The sequence below is a fragment of the Phoca vitulina genome, unplaced genomic scaffold (assembly GCF_004348235.1).
Source record: "Phoca vitulina isolate PV1807 unplaced genomic scaffold, GSC_HSeal_1.0 scaffold6, whole genome shotgun sequence".
Lineage (NCBI taxonomy): Eukaryota > Metazoa > Chordata > Mammalia > Carnivora > Phocidae > Phoca > Phoca vitulina.
In genome coordinates, this window is record NW_022589709.1 from 15220623 (window position 1) to 15244799 (window position 24177).

At 38.2% G+C, this 24177-nt stretch overlaps 1 protein-coding gene across 2 annotated transcripts in view; it reads left to right on the forward strand.

Moving 5' to 3' along the window:
* Positions 1 to 24177, forward strand: part of RANBP17 (RAN binding protein 17) — a 322877-nt gene that overhangs the window by 253057 nt on the left and 45643 nt on the right. For both annotated transcript variants that reach the window (XM_032403702.1, XM_032403703.1), the window contains exons 20-22: positions 5258 to 5346; positions 12499 to 12606; positions 15712 to 15794. In XM_032403702.1, the coding sequence (XP_032259593.1) occupies positions 5258 to 5346; positions 12499 to 12606; positions 15712 to 15794 (280 nt within the window). The remainder of the gene's footprint in view (positions 1 to 5257; positions 5347 to 12498; positions 12607 to 15711; positions 15795 to 24177) is intronic.

Below are 24177 nucleotides of genomic sequence, written 5' to 3' on the forward strand. Positions count from 1 at the left end.
TATTGCATTCTTAAACTGAACAAAGTGATTAGGATAACTGATAGCTAAATAAGGTTTTTATGTGCCTGTGGGAGCCGTATTAGGATTGATTTGACAAGTCAGTTCAGCTGTGGCAACAGTCATAATATCTAAGACAACATTATGTTTTATTAGTAAAATCCTTAAGTGTAGCAAGCTATTTGTGACAAAACAGTCCCATATTTTAATGTGGGGGGTGAGGAACACAAGATCTGCAAAATAGGAATAGCATCTTCTGAAATCATAATGTATCTGGGCTATATTAAATAGATTGACACTGATTATTATTTTTAAAAGACTAATAAATGTACTCTAGAGGATGCAGGCACCTTTGTTAGTGATGCTCAAGTCATATTTTATTGTTATTTGGAATAAGTCGAAAACATTAACCATCATTTTCCATGGCCTCTCCTCTCTCTAAAATATATATATGCATGCAGTAAGAAGCCAGATAGTAAAACAGTGGCCTTTGATGATTATTTTAGGGAAATTCTTCTACCAGAAAATAATTAGCCAAATGCGATACCTTTTGAAATAGTTTTTGAAATGAATGTTTATCAACATGCAAGAGTCATAGAATTTTAAAACCGAAAAGGATCTTAGAGATTTTCTTTGTGTTCATCATCTTGTGAAAACTCTTCACCAGAGTTTCTACTCAGGTTAGCTGTATTTTTTAGATGTCTTCCAAATATTTTGAAGGACCAACAAAAGCTTTGCAGCTTTAAGGTGGCTCTCTGTGCCCTTTATATCCGAAAGAAGCAGTGAGGTTGAAAAACACCATCTTGATAAAAATTACATTTGTCTCATTTGAAGATTTCATTATACTCCAAGCCCATTTTGATGTAATCCCATCTAGTTTGATGGAAACCATCTTCCTAGAGTCATTTTTAATGGAGTTCCAGTGATATATCCCTAAACCAGCAAGTTCTTAACGACCCTGGAAAGTGACTGCTTGATTACACTTTAACGGTATTTGCAAATAAAATCACAAGTAATTAAGGGGAAATCTCCAGGCTTTTGAGCAAGTTTGATGCATGATAACTGCCTGATTCAGCTTCATCTAGAGTAATGCTGTGTAGGCAACAGCTACTGAGATCAATAGCAACGTAATGATAGTGGCAGAATTAAGTGAGTAACCTGAGAACTGTGCCTCAGAATGCATGCAGCTGCCGCGAACCAGGGCCACACAGTGCACTCCGTGCTTCCGTCCTAAATGTTCATCAAAAGACGCCCTGCAGGAAAATGGAGTTAGATGCTCTTTATTGCTGATCGTGTCTCTTGCCACATTTATCAGGGAAATTGGATTAGCAGTTGGCAGCTGCAGGTAGACAAGATTCTGCAGTGATTAAATATGCAGCTTGGCTGCATTTGTTGTGACAGACCTTTAGTAAATTCTACTGTAAGCACCATCTGTCTAATTTGTATAAAGAAAACTTGGTGCTTTAAGCTACCGATAAAGAACTAAATCTGTTGCTTTATCATAAACAAAACTTTTGCACTAAATGCTTTTAAATGTAATTTATTAGGTTAAGGCTATTTTTCTATCATGATGAATAAATAATACATGCAAAAGTGCTTTCAGGTACTTCATTTTGCAAGTACTAGAGATAAAAACAGTTCTGTTTTGTTCTTCAATAAAGTATTTAGTATTCCAATCCACAGGAGGTGATGCTGTTAAAATATCTCTATGAAAATGCCGCAGGACTGCCAAATTCATTTAATTTGCAACCCTTACCAGCATTTTCTAGCTCCCTATTTATAGATATTTTTCAAATGCGGGTTTTAGGATGAACATAAGCATCAAGGACCTATGTTGCCAAATTGAAATATGGTTGTGAGGGGAGGAAATGCTGCAAAGCTCTTAAATTTATAGCTTTGTTTTCTTACTTAGTCCCAATAAAATTGAAGAGAACATTGAATTTTTGTCTTGGGTTTTTCTCTTCATAGTAAAGGGAAAAAGAAAGAAAATGCTGTGACAAATCCTGGCTCCAAAGCATTAGTTCAAAATATATGTGTTCCCCCTATAATTGTATCCACAGTAAAATATAGTCCACACTCCCTTGACTCATGCATCATTTTTGATTTGGCCATGACGTCATCGAGTTTAAGGAAAATGAATGAAAACTTCTCGGAGGAAGAGGAGCAGTTAAATAGGAACCTGCTATCTTTAGTCCCTTCGTAAAAACTCCACAATGTTAAATTATTTAAAATCCTTGATTTTCAGCATGCGCACATTAAAAGTTTTCGCACTAAGTGCCAAATGTTGCAAACAGCACTTTAACAGAATGATTTTGCTTTGATCCCTGTAGCAGTTCCTGAATAATTTATCACAGGTTATTGCCTTAATTCTGGAGAGGGATAGAGCAATAAAGGCAGATGAAAACACTCCAGTTGAAACACCTTGGGGCCTGCTCATTCCTCTGACACGGCTCTTTTGTTGGAACTATTTAGAGGTTATTAAGATGTGTCTCCAGAATTAAGAGTATGCTGTAAGGATGAAGACAGCCATCTTAATTCTAAAGACAAAGCACAATGACCCTTCACCTTCTTTTTCTTTGTTGTTATTATATAGTAGAATTATGAGGATAATATTATAGCTGCCCCCAGTAGTGCCACTACAGTAAAGGGTCTGTCAGACTTTCCATTAGAAACCCTGTTTTGGGGGTCAGGGTGGAAGGAGCCGCATTTCAGCTGTTTCCCGGCCCATTCGTCTCACACTTTGGCACACAGACAACTGTTCACCGTGCAGCGTGCTGAAGCACTGAGCGGTTTCTCCTCGAACTATCCAGAAGGAATCCTTAAGATCAGATACCCCAGACCTACCCGGCTCCCCAAACCAGCCTCACTAAAGACATAGGATCAATCAAGTGTGGACCAACTGTAGGAGAAGGGCAACTTTTGAAATAAACCCCTTTGTACTATTTTAAATGAGATGGTGAACCGTGGCTCCCCCTTCCCTAAATTTCGGTCAGACCACCTCTTGCTCTCTGAGATTGCTTAGTAGTCCAGTTGAACTTCTAGGTGACAGTCGGCCTGTCTCATAGCAGAGCTGGGTACGTTTTGGCTACCAAGAAAGTAGTCCCTTAGTGCTGAGTGTCTGTATAGACTCTTACAGTACTCTCGCTGCCGTAAGATACAAGATATTGTTTGAGCATAAGAAATCTGTTTCTTATTCACGTGAACACTGCATTTTCCTGTCCGGTTGAATCTGTTGAAAAGATACAATTAGCTCTTATATTGTTATATGCTTCCTCTGCTCTGTAGTAACATTTTCTAAAAGTAAACGTTGATATGATTTCATAGATTCGAGTCACTTAGAGCACTTTTATTAACTTGGCATCTTTTAAAGAAGAAAAATTTGTGATAAAGTAAATGTTAACCTTTTTGTGTAATGAAGATGGTCTAAAGATATTTTAAGAGCCCTTTGCACTAGGCATGAAGAAAGTGAAACTCCTGGTTCCTATTGACCAGTTTAGAGCTGAATGTGGGTGCCTTATGTATATGTGAAAACTTAATGTTAGTTGAAAGCATAACCTGTAACCTGTAAGTATACATAATAAAAATAGAAATGCCCACTATCATAGAAAGACTGCAGAGCTACGTACTCAGAATAGGATTGTTCCAAGAAGGCTTCTTAGAAGACGTATTTTGTTCTGGAGGCTGTGAGAAACGTGGAAAGCTACAAAAGAGGGAAACAGGTTCCAGGTGGTGAAAATAGGTTACATAAAAGGCAAAACGGCTTTTTTTAAAAAAAATAGCAAGTCACATGAGAGAACTGTAAGGAGGTGAGCCGATTCTAGACTAACAAGGACTAGTGAGATTATGAGAGGAAAAAGAATGAGTCATTTAAAGAAACAGAAATTCAGGGTTTACAGACTCAGAAATTTAGATTACCATCACTTTAGAAACGGTTAGGCGGTTAGAAACTAAATATTTTATAAACGATGACTTCTGGTTATATCGAGTCACCTTTTAGGTACAAGGTTGGGGGATGATCAGAAATTGCAGGTACTTCTGACAGATAAACGGTTATTTTACTTTGAGATGTTATTTAGCCATTAAGGTGAGGCTTATGATTCACTTCCAAGTCCTTGATGATCATTTAAAGGCCTTCCTATAAAGAGGTTTTCATTTCTTAACCAATGTGTGAGGAAAAAGAAAATCTGGTAAAAAGAAAACTTCAGAGCCATTTCCTGGCAGAATCTTTCTACTGAAACAGTATCTTCAGAAATCACAGTTGCATATCTCAATTATCCCACCCCCTTGTTTTGCAATTATGTTTATTTGTGCTCTTTGTTCTGACATTCTAGCATCTGTTCCTGGGTTTTCTTTTTCTCTTCCCAAGCATCATCCTAAGGACAGCTTAATTAAGAGTCCGGAGTACAAGTCAGATCTCTTTTATTTAAGAGTCAAGTAGTTTTTTTCTGTCTCTCTGAAACTAAATATTTATGGAACATTTAGTACGTGTCAGGCTCTTGTTAGGCATTTTTACATAAATTTATCAAATTTATTCCTCACAATGCCTCTGTGAAAGAGGCAATAGTAGCCCCTTTTATAGATGAGAAAACTGAGACTGTAAGTTGTTGCCTTGCCTTAAGTCTGACAGCTAAGCAACAGAGCTGGGACTCAAATTCAAGTCTTCTAATAACCAGTACAGATCTCTTTTCCTTACACCTTTTCCTTTTCCTTGCTTGGGGATTGTGAATGCCCTTCTCGGAATGTCATGGTAGCAATAGGTCACCTGGCCAGTTTTATTTTGTCCTCGGTGACTAGAGATATTCTTTCAGGATCTTTAAATGCCAGTGTGCTTCCAGGATAGACTCTAGGTTGCATAGTGGACTGACTGCATGCAAGCCAGTGTGGTTTAAGATTTGCTATTATTAAATAACGTCTAGACCCTGTGCATCTCTGTTCTGTGAAATTATCAATCCTCCTCTCCCCCCGCTTTTTTTTTCTAATTTGGCATTATTCAGAAACAAAGTATATTAAGAATCCAAATGTTCCTAAACTACTGGAATCATGACTTAGCTCAATTTATAAGAAGCAAAGTCGAGTTGGTCAGCAGATTTGATGGTCTGCTTGTTTAAAAGGGTCTACAGTTTTCTATAGAAAGGGATCTGAGCGAGACATTTTAGCTAATGAATCAAAATCAGATATGTGGTCATTATTGCCTGATTATTACTCCATCTGCTCTGTGCTAACGTGAAAATCAATTACTGTGTCTCTTTCCCACTGACAGCGTATGTTGATCGGGCTGGCAAGAGATCTTCGAGGGATTGCCTTTGCACTGAACACAAAGAGCAGCTACACCATGCTGTTTGACTGGATGTATCCTTATTACAGTGTGACAATACCAGCTCCGTGCACAGAGGGGTGCCAGGCCCCTCGCTTTCGTTTAATAGTATGGCACAGTAGGGAAGAGGAAACAAAGCTAAATGAACTAATGTGTAATCAGCTAAAAATTACAGCACAGTGGCAGCAGTGCAGATAACTGAGCACAGCATTTGGAGACCCAGCTCAGAGAGGTCACTTTTTGGTGCCATTAAATATTGACAACTTAAAAATCACATCCCCAAATGATTGTTTATGTAGGGATTGCAGGGATAATCAGGCTAACATCTTTAACTCAGGATCAATGAATCTTACCATTTGGCATTTTTCGAGGAGATTTGAATTTCTACTCCATCTCAATTAGCAGGTGACTTTATCTCTCAGAGGCTTAATTTGTCATGCTACAGTTTTTCGCCGTCATGAAAATATTAATGGACATGAAAAAGGGGAAATAAATGGTCAGGATTTTTCATTTGGTATAAAATCTGAATTTTCCTTTGCCAAGGCTTAGTACAGAGAACAACATCAATAAACAAAGAAACAAACATCTCCCACAGAAATACCTCTTCACATAAGAGTGAGATGAGCGTGGACTTTGGTGTCAGACCAGGTTTGAAATCCAGCTCCCCACTTGCCGTGTAAACCTTGGCAAGTCATTTCACCTCTCTGAGTCTTGGTTTTCTCATCTAGAAAAGGAGACATCCAGTATCATAGCTCACTGTGACCCTTAAAATAGGTAACACACTTTGTATAATGTCTGGAGCGTATCTGGGAGTCATAAACAGTTGCTATTAATACTGTTTTAATAATATTGTATGAATCCTCCTTGATCCTAACAGGAAGTGACAATTTACACAAGTCGTATAGGTGTAATATGTTTTCATGTCTTTATACATAAAACCATCAGAACACCTAAAAAGAATTCGATAGCCTTAAAGCTGTTTTATTTTTTAAGTTACTCTATTTCTCAGTTGGCTCTTGAAGTCCTTCTTATCCAAACTTCCTTCATAAATTAAGCTGCAAAAGAAACTTCTTAAAGGCAGTCTTTCACTATGGATGCCACAGTTAGGCCAAAAACATGGCTAACAAGGGGTCTGGGCATGTTTTAGGGAGAACTCTACGCATTAAAAAAAAAATTTTTAACATTAATTTGAATACTGACTTACATTTTTAGTTACTATTAAAACCTACTTCATCAGATATATGTGTCCATAGAAGGGTTAGAGATAAGAATTTTCCATGTCATTGAAGAACCATGTCTATATCAGCATACAAAGTACATGTACAGAGACTGTAGTTTTTAACATGGAAAGTCCTAAAAGTCTTTTAACTATGAAGAATAAACTGAAATTACATACGACCTTTTATTTATCTAAACATAAATAGAAGCTCACAAAGTAAAAACTTTCATTTATTTGAAAAATCATAAAAACCTAGTTTTGGCACTTTAAAATTGATGGTGATCTTGAAACCAAGCTGTAACTCCATGCCTAGTCCAGCGATTAATGTTTCATGTTTCCCTCCTCAACAGTTCCAACCAAGAATCAAGTCCAGAACCTTTCCCCTCAGTGTCAAAGAATACAAATATCTGCCATAATTGATACTGCCTAAAATTCATAGAACATATTATAATTGAAGTTTTTAATTACGTCTGTTTTCCATTTCCTCCCTAAGCTTCGTCTTTTGGGCACCTAGCTGAAATGAAACTTTTGTCCAGCAGATGGCAGACAATAGCGACAATAGCAAATGGAAGGCCTTGGGACTCAATGTTTTGTTTTGAACTGGAAACTATTGTCTCCTCCATGTGACCATAGATGTTGATGTTATTAGGGTCAGTGGTGGAGGGCGAAGTGTTAGTTATGCAGGAAGCTATGTTAGATTGCCAAACAGGATGGCTTGGTACCGGCTTTGCTTATAATAATTGAGTTTCAGTAGCAAATCAGCTTCCTTGGGAAAAGGCCAAAGGCTTTTCATAATTGTATTGACAACAAAATGAATATGATAAATGGTGTTCATTCAGTTGAGACAAGATTTATAGTTTTCCTTTGGGCAAGGGATGAAGAGCAAATATTTATAATAATAGTAAAATTTGTTTAAAAGTTACATTATTTGATAATTCAAAAAGCTTTATTAAAATATTTTGAAATACTTTAAGCAGTTTCAGGTGATAAGGTATAGATTCTTTTCAAAGTATTCTAGTAAAGTAAAAATGAATAAGTATATGGTAAAAAAAAAAAAAAACAACAAACATGGATATGAAAGTCATTTATTCTTCCTGAAATATTGATATGTCAAACCGTCAGTGATGATTCCCACATTACTGCTGGGGAAAGTTTATTTTTGCCTTTTATCCACATAAATGTATGTTCTTTAATTTGTTATACAGTCCTTAGCATGCAGAAGAAATGTCCTATAAGAGCATATGTCATCTTAAAGTCAAAATGCATTTTATTTATGGCAATTATTTGATAAAATGCTATTTTAGTGGTTAGCTATTTAATTCAAAAACATTTCTGTAAACACTGACTGCGTTAACTGCTACACGAACTGCATTGCTTATCACTGTCCTTCCAAAACCAAATTGCCTGCAACTACATAGCAAACATGTTGATAAATTGTTCTGCTCCTGGAGAATTGAAGAATCGTTGATACACTTCTTTGCCCCTATAGTGAGAACATGACAATATAAAAGCAGCTTACCTTGTAGTGCCTTTAGTCACCTTGTTTGGACTTTTCCCAGATCATACTTAGACTGCTGAGTGTCAAAAATCCAGACGGCAATTGGAAAAAAAAGAAAAGAAAAAGGAAAGTGTATGATCGTCATAACCTGATCTCTAAGTCCACTGGTTTTCAGTCAGGTCATGGGTGCTGTTTCTTAGTATGCATAAACACATCATACAAAGACAAGACCCTGTGGAGGTATATAGAAGGGCGCAAACCTCAGAATAAAACAGTCGTTGGATTCCAGTCCTGGCTTCACCACTTAACCTGTGAGGCCTTGGGGAACTTCCTTACTGTCTCAGAATCAGTTTTCTCTTCCACAAAACAGGGTTAATCATACCTGTCTCACAGGTATAGTGTAAAAAGTGAGTGAACTGACATCTATAAAGGGCCCACTGTAATGTCTGGCACAAAGTAAATACTCCACCACTGTTGTTAGTTCCTCTCCCTGATATGGGATGAGACAAAGGAATCCCATTTGCTCACTTATTCAGCAAATTTGGCTAAGGACTGTGCTAGGTTTCATGAGGGATGTAGATTACTTAGACTCAAATCCTACCCCAAAATGAGCTTGTAATTAAATAGAGTCTGTTAGATACCTACATAAATGACTGTAATAAAATATAGAAGGTGATGAGTGCCATAACAACAGATACAAATAGAGTGATTGCATTTAGCTGGGGAATCAGAAAGGGCTCTGTCAAAGTGCAGATATTTCCCTGGATCTTACCAAACAAGTAGTAAAGTAAACCTGAAAAATCACTGTTCAGCAAGCATTGTTTTAAGTACCATGTGTCAGGCCTGAGGAATGAATAAAAGGATTGCTTTTTACCAGAATGAATAAGATGGACGGCTCTTTAGAAGCTCACAATCTAGTGGATATAACATACTAATATTCACTAGTATAACATACTAATGAACAGTCAATGTGTTGTCACAAAGATGTATGCAAAGGGCCATATGAACATGTAAGAGGAAGAGATTGGCATTTTGGGCCAAAAAATAAAAAAAAGTAGGCTTCCCAGGGAAGTGAAAGTTGGGCAAAGTGTTGAAAGTTGAATAGGCATTTGCTAGACAGGAGAGAAAGGAGAGACTTCCAGCAGCATTTGGCTTCGTGGACAAAGGTACACCTGTTTTGCATTCGTGGAGTACCTTTAAAATAAGCTGTGAACTGGCAGGCTATTTCTCTTCTGGAATCACATCCTCACACCACTATCTCCTAACAGTTTTAAGAAAAACTCCTTTATTGCCTTCTAGGATATTACCGTGCTTCCCCTACTATGAGATCCCAGGGGGAGAGAATTACGTTTTTACTCATTTCTGTTTTTTGGGGCCCAGCACATAGTAAGTTAAACTAACTACGCGGTGGGTGGATGGATGGGTGGTGGTTGTCAAGAAGGAAACCCCATACTTCTCATTTTGTTGTATTTGGCATCTGATTAAGGCAATGTCACATCATTAATGCTTATGATCTTTCACTTATCTGATGGAGATGTTAGGAATTCATCAAGAAGGTTTAGGTGAAAGCAATAGGTCTGTGCCTCTTCTATCTAAGGGCTCCCACTGTCTTCCTGCTTTCCATATATACGTAGTCCTCACAGGCCCTGGAAAATTAAACTCTGAGAGAAGGTTCTGCTTCTCACCCTGTAATCTGAGTCTGGCACTCTTGCTCTGAAGCCCTTTTCACCTCCCTGCTCGGTAGGCCTCTACTCTGCTTCCCAGTAATCACTCATTTTCTCTGTGGCAGTCACCTCTTGTCAGAAGCATATTAGAATTGGCCCCACTCTCATTCCACACAGAAAAGGGAGCATTCCCTCATATCCCCCGGCTTTCTCCCATAGTGCATGCAGTGTGCTCTGAAAAATAGGATGGGCCTGATGCCTTTAGAATGCCTGGCAAAGGGGCTTGCGTGTGCCTAGGGTACTCTGAGATTCCGAGATTTGGGTCTTTGCCGTTTCCTGAGAAGCCTTTCTGATGCTTTTCCACCAGTGATCACCAAGTTCGTGCTCAGGGGGTCTCTTGGTGGAATCCTTTCTCACCTGTGCTCCTCTGGCACTGCTTCCGAATTTTGGTACCCAGAGCATCTCTACTAGATGTCAGCCACTCAGACTTGAGGATGAATTCCCCAAGAATAAAAGCCACACCTTACTTGTCTCTGGATCCCTCGCGCCTAGTGCAGTAAATAGCACATAGTATCTATGATCTGTTGAAAATAACATATTTCCTACTACATGGAAAAAACAGTAAGTTATCTGACAATAGCCAAGATAGAATTAATAATTAAGTTCATTGATTTCATTTTTTTTTTCATTTTTATCCAACTGAAACCTTATGTATACACACTTCTTATCTCCCTTCTCCACCTTATTATCCTTTGTAGTACTTTCTAACATATCATATATGTCTTTTATTTATTTTCTGTCTTTTCTTATTAGAATATAAATTCCATGAGGGCAGGAATTTTTCAGTGTTTGGTTCACTGGTGTCTCCAGAGAGTCTAAAACAATGAATAGATAGTTCTACAATAGGCCTTCAGTAAATACTTGTTAAGTAAATTCTTTCAACATATACAAATACAAAATATACAAATACAGAGACTTAACATTGTATATCTGGGGAGACAAAGTATTGCCTTTTGCAATTTTAGGGAGCTTGCCACTCTTAAGGGATTAGAAGGCTTATTTTCATTGGAAGAAATAAATAGATAATTCTAATCGAATACGCTATACCTCATTTTTAGGTTGACAAGTTTACAGCAACAAATATTTATTGGAATCAACTTTGCGCCAGGTCCATGTGTACAGCAAGTGCCTAGGTCCTGCCCTCAAGAAGTGTATAATAGAATAGGAGAGATAAAGAGATATGAAAGCACTAGCTAGCACAGGGTACCGTAGCCATACATAGGAAACATACCTAACCAAGTCTTAGGGGAGGGGGAGGCCAGGGAGGCTTCTGAGGAACAAATAGCAATAGCGGGGGGCATGGTAGGGAAGCACAGTCTGCCCTTTAGAAACTCACTTTCTAATGGGGCAGGCAGATAACACAAGCAAGCAACCCTAGTAGAATCTGTTGTTAAGAGATACAGGGTCAGAGTGCTCATTGAACGTAGATGAGGAAGAGATTGACGTAGATGAGGAAGAGATTGACGCCTTTTGGCAAAAGAGAAAGTTTCACCATCCCAGGGGAAGTGAACTTGAGCTAGGTTGAAAGAGGAATGGGTTAAAGCAGAAGAAGCCGAATGTAGAGGAATGGAGACAAGAGAGTTGGCATCTGTGGATTTGCAGAGAATTAAGAACAGCTGAACCATGGATAGGGCAGGAGTACAAAGAGATGAATCTGGAGGTATGCAGGACTGGATCTTAAAGATCCTTGTATGCTATCCTAAGGAATATGAAATATATTCTAAGAACAGGGGAAAGAATTGTGATCTTTTTCACCATGGAGATCTCTACCCATACCACACAGGGAAGGAACGCCATTAAGTGATTCAGTTCAGCACTTTCATTGAAACAAAAAGACAAGTACATTGGAAAACATCAGAAAGAGAGAGACCTAGACAATAGGAAAAGAAAAAGGAAAGGAAGGAGTGGCACAGCAAGAGTTTTTTTTTCTGCTGCAGTTTTAGGCCTTAATTTTCTATTTATATGTCCATTTGTCAAGGAGGAGGTCAGTTATGGCTTAAAGGGCCAGTGGCAGTGAGGCAGGTTTTCCAGGTTCTGATGGTCTCCGCCATTGACTTATCAGAGGTGTACACTTCTTACTATTGATGAGGACATGTGAGAATTTCTCCTTGGGTGTACATGGGACTACCTTTTAGCTGACTCTGAGTATATTCAAAGTTACCCAGAGCTTTTCTTCAAGCTAACATCTCCAGTGTTCCCTGGATCTACTGCAGTGGGACCAAGCCGAGCAAGTCAACAACTTAAAAAAACAAAAAGAGTATAGGTAGTTTCTAAGCTGAAAGATAGATGTATGGGGGTTATTATTACTATTTCCCTCTACTTTTATGTATTTTCAAAATTTCATAATAAACATTTTTTTCTTAAGTAGTTTAATGCCCAAGAAACTGGTATTAACAATTCAAATATATCTTTATCCTCATTAAATTTCTCTTCCTTTCCTACAGTATTAAGCACAATTCTTTAAATGTGTTACTTACATGATACTTTTGGGGTGTGTCTTTTATTTATAGTGTGTACCAAGAATGAAGGAACATGATGTATGGGATATGTTACAAAGAAGAGCAGATCATTTACAGCCCCCCCAGAAACGTACAGCTGTGTAGGTTAGGGAGAGCAACTTATAAAATCGCCATTGTATACTAAACATAGAGCAAATGTGGATTCCTTTTTTGCTTTTTAAGTGCCACTAATTTTCAGGAACAATATTTCTTTTGACCCTTAAGTTCTTTAACAGGCTTTTTAAAAGGTACCCCACATATCTTCCCATTCTTCAGAGGACGATCGAGCGGTGGTATGGAGAGCCAGCATGTACCACTCCCATCTTAAAACTTATGGCAGAACTGATGCAAAATAGGTAAGAAGTGCACTGGGGGAGAAAAAAAAAATCGCTATTTGGCAGCATCTCCAGAGGTCAGATTTTCCTGCCTGCTATGTGTATATGTAAGGCTTAGCAAGAACTCAGGAACCAGAAGGTTTAAAATAACTGTTGAAAGCAATAGAATTAGAGACATAAGGTTGAGACCCCTTGGGAGAAAGAACGTAGTACACTTAGGTGTGTGAGGTGGAAGACTACCACCACCATTATTTAAAATATTCAAAGGCACAAATGGAGGAAGGGCAGCTATTTTTACCGTTTCAGGGCTTAACTGAATTCTGTAGACTTTTAAGGCAGAAAAGAAGTTTAGAGGTCTCCGAGTTGAGCTGCTTTCTTTATGAAGAAGGGAACTGAGTCCCAGAGCAGTTCATGGACTCATAGTTTGTCTCAGGAGCCCCCGGGATTGTCCCTGCTTTGACTCCTAAGTTATCCTTCTTCCTCTTTGGCAGTATGCATGTATGTGGATGATTTGTGTGCTCAACGTTTTCATTTAAATTGCTATGACAATAAACAGGGGTGCCTATATCTTTTCGAATCACTGTTTTCATTTGGGAGAGGGAACGTAAATGCCCAGTAGTGGAACTGCTGGATCATCTGGTAGTTCTAGTTTTAGTTTTTTGAGCACCCTCCATACCACTTTTCACAGTGGCTGCACCATTTTGCATTCCACCAACAGTGCACAAGGGTTCCTTTTTCTCCACATTCTCACCAACACTTGTTATTTCTTGTCTTTTTGACTCTAGCCATTGTAACAGGTGTAAGCTATAATCTCATGGTGGTTCTGAAACTAATACGACACTATCTGTTAATTATACTTCAATAAAAAAATTTTAAGAGTGAAAAATAGCATAAACAGCAACTACAACACTTCTTTTTTTTACAGCTACAACACTTCTTAAAAATTGCCTAAAAACTTAAAAATAAAGAAAAAATGGCCTAGTTGACCTTATAATTTGCACAGACCAGCAGAGATTCAAATACTCTGCATGTAAATGTTAACAAAGATGTAGCTAAAAGAGAAAAACTGCAAAAAGCTAATTGGTTTTACCTCTTTAAAATATGTCATTATGAATGTGGCTTCACACCAAATTACCTGTCACATCACCATCCTATTTCATCAGTTCCTCTTTGTAAACTGCGTGTTGGAAGGGAGATATCCAGACAGGGAAGGAGTATGGACTGCAGCTGTAATTTAGCTCTCATGCTGGGTTTTTCACAATAATAATTTAAAATCTATTAAGCAAGAGGTGGGAAAAGACCTCTTGTTTAATAGATTTTAAATTATTATTTAAAACTATGAGTCCATGAACTGCTCTGGGACTCAGTTCCCTTCTTCATAAAAAATTACTCTTTTTAAGGCTGTTTGTTTCTTAAAAACTATTCTTGTATGTATCTTAGATAAGGAAGGGTAGCTATGTATTTCATATTAGAAATTTGTTTTTATGAAATTATGATGTTTTCAACCAGATAATTGATATTATATATTGCTGATATAACATTTAATACTAAATGAGAAAATCATTCCATTATATATTATATTTTATACCTGCCGTAGGCAAATGATTCATATATATCTAGCACAATTATCATATAAGAAGTACCTAGTGAAAATCTATAACCTCAGAAAATGTTATCTTGTCTATATTTCTCCAGAATCTAATGTGAATTATGTATGTACATTTCTTTAGTCAATAATTTTATGCCAACAATCAAAAGGTTCACAATATTTCTAATAAGTTATCATTGCACCTTATTCTAAAGCATTTTGAAAAAGCATGGAGAAGCAACAATTCATCATTCCTGGCAAAAGGACTTTAGCAAGTATCTTTGCTTTTTTGGTATCTCTTTGCTAGGACCTGGTTTCATATTTTTTGCTAGTCCTTTAAAAATATATACCATTATTTCTTTTTTTTTTTTTTTTTTTAAAGATTTTATTTATTTATCTGAGAGAGAGAATGGGAGACAGAGAGCATGAGAGGGGAAGGGTCAGAGGGAGAAGCAGACCCCCCGCTGAGCAGGGAGCCCGATGTGGGACTCGATCCCAGGATTCCAGAATCATGACCTGAGCCGAAGGCAGTTGCTTAACCAACTGAGCCACCCAGGCGCCCCTATACCATTATTTCTTGAAAGCACAGACACCAGGCATATCAGAACCAGCTAAAGCCAAACTGATGTTTAAAAAGCAAATTTATGTCAGAATGGCATATCAGTCCTTTATCCTGTTCATACTGTTCCCCCACCTGTCAGGAACCAGAGAAGTAGAATTGTTCTCATTTAGAACTTCTAGGACTTCTTTCTCTTGATTTGAGCTATGTACAATGGAAACTATAGTCCGACTGGAATTTAATGTATTTGAAATATGCTTGAAGTTTCAGGTGATTCATTATGCATATGAACAGTATTAAAAGTACCTAGATTTTCTATCCATCACTTTAGAATTTGTTTTAAAAATATGTATGGGGCAGTACAGGAGATTGCAAATGTAAACCTCTATCCAGGTATTTATATAAACTTACATATACACACCTGGATTTTGTTATGTACTATCTATCAACCACTTTGCATGAAAAGAGAAGAGAGTAAGAGGTCTGCAATATAGGATGTCAAGATATTGTTTTGATAGATAAAAGTGAATTCTTTAATCAGCAAATGAATGAAATTAACTCTTCTTAATTGTCCTAATGTCTTTATAGTGAGAAATCAGCATACATATTTTATCAACACTTGTTTAATGGAATGGCATTTTAAAAAAATGATCATTGTAGGGGCGCCTGGATGGCTCAGTCAGTTAAGCATCTGACTCTTGGTTTCCGCCCAGGTCACGATCTCATGGGTTGTGAGATCAAGCCCGCCTCGGGCTCTGTACTCAACAGGGAGTCTGCTTGAGATTGTCTCCCTCTGCCCCTCCCCCACTCACGCTCGCATACACGTGCTCTCTCTCAAATAAATAAATAAATAAATCTTTTAAAAAAAGGGATAATTGTACTGCTGCTACTTCTAATAAATGAAAATGGTAGGCACTTTAAATCTACATCTGGTTTCTTTATCTACATATAGAGTCTGATTTTTGGCTGTATTTCTTAGATCCCAGCGTTTGAATTTTGATGTATCATCTCCTAATGGAATTCTTCTCTTCAGAGAAGCTAGTAAAATGATTTGCACTTATGGTGAGTATCTTTTTCCATATTTGTCTCAGCAATATAACTTTATCTCTTTGGAGAAAAGAAAGATGTTAGTTATTTTGTTCTTTTGAACCTTCATATCTGTATGAATTTGTGAAGTGGGTAATAGGAGTGCAGAAAGCCAGAGCTATCATACTGGCATCAAAAGTAAGTAAGCAGCACGCCTTTGACTACAAATCATGCCTGAACAACTTGATGAATTTCTTCTGGATAAAATTGCAGTGTCAGTAAGCAAAGGGAATACACTAGATAGAATACTGAAAAGTTAGAGCATATTCAAAATTGCCAAAAGTTACATCAGGGAATTTGCTACTGTGAATCAAGGAATACTTAGACCAGTATGTCACCAGCACTGAATTTGGGAAAAATATCCTGCTAAAGAGCAGTAAATATTTTATTACAGTGAGTTTTTGGGCACTGCACCCTTAGAATCAGAGTTCTATAGTAAAGCTGGTCCTATTCAATTATTGTCAAAAAATTTGGTTAGCGGTTACAGTTGAACCTTAAAACTACCATAAACCCTAATACTTGCCAATTCTGACAGCTTCATCAATGAAATTCTCAACTCTCTGAGATCTTTATGGAGCCTGGGCATGGGGGGAGGATGGATAAGAATCCTCTGTTCTACTTTGCCCCATGAATGCTGCCTACAGGCTGGGCTCTGTGCGGTGCTCTTCTTGAGAGATGGTTCCCTGTGTCCTCTCCTCTTATTCTCTGTTTTGCCTGTTGGTTCTTACTTTTCCAAATCAGTAGCCAACTCTGAGTACATTTGGTCTCAAAAATTACCTGTAATTCTCATATTTCTTTTTGAGCACCTTGAAACAGATTTTGCAAAATTTTGTAAAGCCTCTTTAAGTGTCTGTGTGTGTGTGTGCACACGTATGTATAGGAACAACCACTAAAAGTATCACCTTTTTAAAAGTAAAAGCCTGTTTTGTTTTGTTTTTTTAAAAAAAAGGCAGAAAAATAAAAATTGTTTTCACTTCAATTCAAAACCCATTCTGGGATGATAATCTATATGCATTGTAGGCCTCTGTTAAAAATGCTCAGTCTTAATTGTGCATTTGATTTTTAGAGTTTGAGATTGTAAGTGTATGAAAACTCCAGAAAGCACCTATTTAAGGCAGTAAACTTTCACTCTCCTATATTCATCTGTACCAACAACTACATTGTCACAATTTTTTTTATCTGTTGGAAATAGACACTTTAGAATCATATAAAGTAGAAATGCTTTGCCTCCTAAAGGTAAAAATTGACCCCTTCTCAAATATTTTCAATGCAGTTTGCTGTACCTCCGGTGTATATCTAACTCCTTTCATTGTTTTACCAAAGATAAATGTCTGGACCATTTTCCAAAATGGTATCTTAGAAAAAGCATAGTTTGGGGGACACCTGGGTCGCTTAGTTGGTTAAGAATCCAACTCTTGATATCAGCTCAGGTCTTGATCTCAGAGTCATGAATTCAAGCCCCGCACTGGGCACCACGCTGGGAATGGAGCCTACTTAAAAAAAAGAGAAAGGGCACCTGGGTGGCTCAGTTGGTTAAGCGACTGCCTTCAGCTCAGGTCATGATCCTGGAGTCCCGGGATCGAGTCCCGCATCGGGCTCCCTGCTCGGCAGGGAGTCTGCTTCTCCCTCTGACCCTCCCCCCTCTCATGCTCTCTCTCTATCTCATTCTCTCTCAAATGAATAAATAAAATCTTTAAAAAAAAAAAAAAGAAAAAGCATAGTTTTTGAAGATTAAAAGCTCTGAGTACCAATCATAGTACCAACCCTTATCAACTCCATGCCCATCAGCCAAGACACCATACTTCTTTGTGCCTTGTTTTCTCACACACGAAAATAGGAATAATGACTACCTACTGACCTACTCGTCTACTTAGAAGAGGTGGTTAAGTGAGCTACTCTGGGTAAAGGGCTTGGCACAGGGTGTGACATGGAATGGCATTCGGCGAACATGCATCTCCTTGATCCAAAGCCGTTCTCTTAGACTCAGAACCAGCCTTCTTTGGACAGGGTTTCACTGACCACATCACTTTTTGGTTCTACTCTTGGCTGGGACCACACCGCCCTGCTTCCTTCTGCCTATAATAAGTGCTTCGCTTCTATTTCCTCGCTTTTAAAAAGGAAATAATATTTCTTATTAGGAAACAATGTATGTATAAGAATTGCTTAGTAGTTGATAGAGCTTTAACTGTGGAAATGTCAGATTTCTGTTATCAATCACAATTGTATCTTTCCTTCTTTTTCTCAATCCAGTTTCTTTCACTAAGTGTAATTTTTCCTTTGGGGCTTATTCACTATTACATTAGGACTGATAAGAGCAGTGACTTTCTCGTCCAGTGTTACTGGACCTCTAGGACAGAATGTATGTCCAGCAAGTGACACCAAAAACAATCTCAGAATAATGCCAAATCTATTGGCTTCAGAAGCTACCCAGTCCTCTGTCACGTTGTCTGACATAGGCAAAGGCATTGCAGCAAAAGCTGAGAAACTTAACTATGTGAGGATTACATTGGAAGAAGAAGAAGAGGAGCAGACAGAAGGAGAGAGAGGAAGAGTGGGAAGAAGAGAAAGGAGGTGAAGCAGAAAAGAGAAAAAACCTTCAAAGCATTCTTGAGAAGGAAAGCCAGTACGTTTTCTTACCCTAAAGAAAAACTAGGGGATTAAAGCAAGGCTCTGCACCTTGGCTTGGACTAATAATAATGGTAGCTTTTATTTTTTAATTAGCTATTACATGCCTGCTCCTACACTAGACCATTTATCATTCATTAGCCTATCAAATCCTCAAGGTGGGTATTTTTCTGCCACTCAGTACTCATTTTGCCTTGGATAAGTTGCTCAGCCTTTCTTGCTTCAGTTTCCTGTTAGACGGAGAAAAGAATACCTACTTCATAAGGTGGTTACGAGGATTCAGTTCAATAGTGCATGGCAAGCTCTTAGACCAGTTAGCTTCTGTGATGACTGTGATGAAGAAATCGAAGCTCATAGAGATTAAGAAACTTGCCAAAGATTGCACAGCTACCAAGTAGTTGAATTCAAATTTCATTCAGTCTGTGTAACTTCAAACAATAGTCCTGCAGGCCTCCGTAGTCCTTATTGCCACTTGGGAGTTGCCACAGGAAGATTGTGCCTTGGGTATTTATGAGGAAGCATAGTTCTTTAAAGTATGGCGATTTCTATCCTAAAACTTAAGGGAAACCAAAGGCTCCGTGGAAAAATGTCCTTCAACTTTGTCAGCCCTGACTTCAACACATGCACTTTACATAGAATAATAGAAAAATATCTTTTGCCCTTCACTGATTCCCATGCTGGCCCCCATCAGCCAAGCTGATTTGATCTATCTTCAACCCCTGTAATGCTTTATTACCCATGCTTTTACCTCTGGAGACTGTAATATGCTCATGGAGGGAGATCATGTGGTCGCCATCCAGGAGGCTGGAAGATAAGGGAGAGCATGACTGGGAGGACACAGAAGAGCAGCATTATTTATTTCTTTGGTAAGCCAAGCAGAAGGGAGGGGAAACCCATGGAGGAAAGAGGCCAGAACATTCTGTGATCCCTTCTGTCCCCATCTTCACTGGATTTCTTCTCTGCTCACGTCTCATGGGCAGTGTTTGGGCAGTCAGTGATTGGGGTGGTGCAGCACAGGGAGGACTCTTTTTCATTAGCACCTGATTTGTTGCATATTTTGTGGAACACCTCTACCTTGCTGCTCAGTGAGACTGGCAGAAAAATAATACTTTTGATATGCTGTTTTATTTATCTGCATTCTGTCATGATCTACTTTGATGTAAGTTTTTAATTTTGCTTCAGCTCTCAGCCCTTCTCGCCGTTACAGCTCAGGGTCAGCAATGAGGTCAGCCACAGTAGCACAAAACAATTTCCTGTTCGTACAGCCCAGGTAACATTTGGATGAGGATTAAATTTTACCACATTTTCTACTAGCCCAAGCCTATTATTTCTAATGAGTTTTAAATTGCTTCAAGAACATGTATTTCAAAACTTAGTGCTGTGATCCATTCAGCCTGAGCAACTTAATAAAAGAAATTTCTTTCTTAAATTTTTGGTTAAAATGTTGCATGCAGTGTAATAAATGTTATTACTTTGGAAGCCGACTTCTCAGTTTTAAGAACTGGATGTTTTTTATGCTCAATTTCCATTTGTCTAATCTTTTCTTCCCTTAGCCTCTGGGTACTGGTATCTTTAGTGACATCTATTGGTTGAAGAGTGCACAGAAGGGAGAAATAGTGATTATTCTCATAAGACTAGCCAAAATGGAACTGCTTTTATTCCTTCCTTAGATAACCTGATTTAAGAAAGCTCAGTGTGGGGCGCCTGGGTGGCTCAGTTGGTTGGGTGGCTGCCTTCGGCTCAGGTCATGATCCTGGAGTCCCGGGATCAAGTCCCACGTCGGGCTCCCTGCTCAGCGGGGAGTCTCCTTCTCCCTCTGACCCTCCTCCCTCTCATGCTCTCTGTCTCTCATTCTCTCTCTCCCAAATAAATAAAATCTTAAAAAAAAAAAAGAAAGCTCAGTGTGCGAAAATGTAAACTTTGAAAATGGATGGAACAGTTATGATTATTCACTACATATAAGAATTTACATCAGGGTTCTTTAAGCAGTATATATGCTCCAGGTGCATTTAAGGTATGACTTAATTATATCCTTAAAATGGATTTGTAAAGCAATGTACAAGCCACTGTTATTTATTGTGACCTAGAAAACAGACTAGTGGCTTTCCAGCTGGATTTTGCAGAGCCCAAGAGATCTGTGTAAGTACCATCGAGGCTCTCCAGATAGCGGGGAGGAAAGCACCCTCCTGCCACCTTGACCAGAACCACCCAGCTATGTAGTTGTGCTAGGTTTGTTTGTAAAGGGGATCACCTTTTGAAAAGTTTTTTCTTAAAGACCTTGAAAATTACTGGCATGTACTATTAGAAACGTTGTAAGAATGAAGGATTATGATTGTATATTTATGTTTGAGTGATTACAAAAAGATAGTTGAAGAGTACTTTGGTCCTGAAATAACTAGAGACTTCAAAAATATCACCAGGAAATAACAGTTCTGGAAAACAAACTATCCAGGAACCACATACATGGCCTTGTACTTGGTTGGGGACATAGAGTGACGAAGTAGTACAGTAAAGCTCACAAAAGTCTCTGAAGGCAATGGAATGACCAACCCCTTAAGGATCCCAGCACCAGGATCAGGTGGCTTACAAAAGCAAGACCTTGAGGAACACGTTCCATGGCAGATCCACCCATGTGGGACTTGGCTCCTCTTTGCACACAAGCAGAAAATACTGAATAAGCTGTCAAATAAGTGAGGGTGATCTCCAAACAAGTGTGTGGAGTTCAGTGGATTCTTTCATCCAGGCAGCTAGAATTTATTGAGGATTTACTATGTGTCTGATAACTGTGAGAGTTACAAGGGATAGGAAAAGAAATAAGACACACAAAAAAGAATCTTACTGATTCTTCTCTTGAGGAACTTGAGTCCAGCAGGGGATTCAGTCAAGTAAATGAAGACTTAGGATGCGTTGTGCTCACATTTATGCTTGAGAAGCACACAGTACGATGGGAGCCCAGAAGAAGTTTCTAACTCAAACTGAGGAGTCAAACAAGGAAGTACCTTTTGAAGGAATAGAATAGGGCCCAGAAGTTTGAAGATGCTATTTCAAGCAGACAGTAGCTTTTACGAAATTACACGAGTAGAAAACATTAGCGTGGTGTTAGCAAACTGCAGAATTTCAGAATAGAAAGTGAAAATTCTGATTATCTCATCAGTCAAAGGTAACCATCATTAACAGTCTAGTGTGTGCTTTTCCATATTTTTTTATGTGTGTATAGATACATTTTTCAAAAGTGGTATTATAATATACTTGCTAATATGTAGTTTGCCTCTTTTACTTATATCATGGTCATTGCTCCATGTTAATATATACAAATCTACCATATCTTTTTTTTAAGTTTTTTTAAGTTTATTTATTTAAGTAATCTCTACACCCAATGTGGTGCTCAAACTCACAACCCCGAGATCGAGAGTCGCACACTGCCCTGACTGAGCCAGCCAGGCATCCTTACCGTATCTTCTTAAATAGCTGCAAAATATTACGTTGTATGGTCATACTATAATTTATCTATTCACCTTTTGATAAATGTAATTTTTTATAAACATGTAGTTTTTCACTATCCTGCACTTTGTTTCAGTAAACAACTTTGTACATTTAGCTTTGTGAGCTTCATTCATTCAACAGATGTACATTGGGAGCAGCAGGCCCTGTCCTTGACTCTTTGGATACATCAGTGAGCAAAACTGAAAAAGAGGTTACTTAGTATGTTAGGAGGTAATAAGTGCAATGAAAGAAAGAAAGTCAGGAGAAGGAACATTAGAAGTACCAGGGATTGGAAAACATGTTACAGTAAATTAAGTAAAGTGATAGAGGTAACCCTCATTGAGAAGGTGACATCTGAGCAAAGACTTGGAGTAAATGAGGGAGTTAGTCATGTGGGTATCTCTGTGAAGAGTATTCTAGGTTGACAGAATACCAAGTTTTAAGGTCCTGAGGCAACAGTGTATCCGGCATATCTGAAGAACAGCAAAGAGATCAGCGGCTGGAGCAAAATGAACAAAAGGGGAAGTTATAACAAGAGCAATTTCGTGTAATGTCATCCCTGTAAACAATTACCAGGACTTTGACTTTAACTCCAAGTGAAAAGAGCAACTTTAGAATGTTTTGAGCAGAGGAGTAACATGATTTGTTACTGGCTTTGACAAGATGATAGTGAGAATGGTGAGAAGTGGTTAGATTTTGAGTATATTTTGAAGGTAAAGCAAGTCAAATTTCTTGATGGATTGGAAATATGGTATGAGAGAAATAATGTAGTCAAGGAATTTTAGCATGAACAAATGGAAAGATGAAGTTACCACTAACTGAGTTGCATGTGAGGGGGATCAAAAGTTCCATTTTGGTCATGTTCAATTTGAGATGTTGATTAGACATCCCAGTGGGGATTTGAAATACAGAGTTGGTATACAAGTCGGAGGTTTGGAAGTTAGGTCCAATCTAGAGAAACAAATGTGGAAGTCATTGGCTTTGAGGTGGTATTTAAAGCTGCAAAAGTAGGTAAAATCACCTATGTGGTGGGTGAATATAAATATAGAAGACTTAGATTTGAGCCCTGGGGTGCTCCAGTGTTACGGGTAAAGGAGAAGAGGAGGGACTGGCAAAGGAAAGTGAGAAGGAGCAAGCACTGAAGTTAAGAGAAGATCAGGCGTGTGTGTCTTGGAAGACGAAGAAGAGGTAATCAACTGTGTCAAAAGCTGTTCGTGAATCAAGTAAAATAAGGATTAAAAGTTGACATTTGGCAACAAACAGGTCGTTGGGAATCCCGGAAAGAGCCATTTTCAGTGCAGTGGGCATAAAAGAGAATGAGAGGAGAAGACCGTGAAGATAGTTCTTTGGAAGAGTTTTATTACAAGGGGAAGTCCTATCTAGCAGGGAGGTAGGGCCAAGAGATGTTTTTTGTTGTTGTTTTTTTTTAAGTAGAAGATATAACAGCATGACTTATATTCCAAAGAGATGATCTAATAGGAAAAAAAGATTGCATAGGAGAAAAAGGGGGAAATTTATTGGTGCTATGTCCTTAAGCACGTAAGAGGAGATGGAAGCTCGTTGAACACGTCGAAGGGTTGGCTTTTACAGGAGACAGCACATGGGAGTGCAGATGCTAGTAGATAGGCAGATATTGTAATGAAGTTTTAGAATTAGAATATATTCCCAGAAATGGATTTATACATTTTTATATTTTTAATAAATATTTCCAAATTGCCCTCTAGAATGATTATATTAATTTATGTTCCCAACAATTTGATTATTTTCCTGCATCCTTATCAACACTGCCTTGTTTTAATCTTTTTCAATCTGAAACAGAAATACTATATTCCTTTCCACTCTTCATAGCTTCAATTCTGTCCCAAACCATTTATGTCCAGGGGCCTCATATGATTTTTGCAGAAAGAGTAGGTTGAGAGACCTGAAGTAAGGGAATGTCAGCAAGCTTGTGGTTCTCTTCCCATAACTGTTCTGTTGATGAATGAAGACATTCAACCTATCGAACTGTCAGCTAAATATCACTTTAAAATTTTAGAGATTAAAAGGGAAAAAGAAAAGGTAAATCAATGTAATGGATTGCTTTATAAGCCAGGAAATAACATTGTTCATACTATTAGTTCTTCCTGGTACACGATACTACTATAGTGTTTTATCCCTTGAACCTTCTTTCTTAAGTATTCTTTTGAGGACACAGAGAACTGGTAGAGTGTGGGGCAAAGAACCACCCTGTGACCCCATGATGCAGCCGATT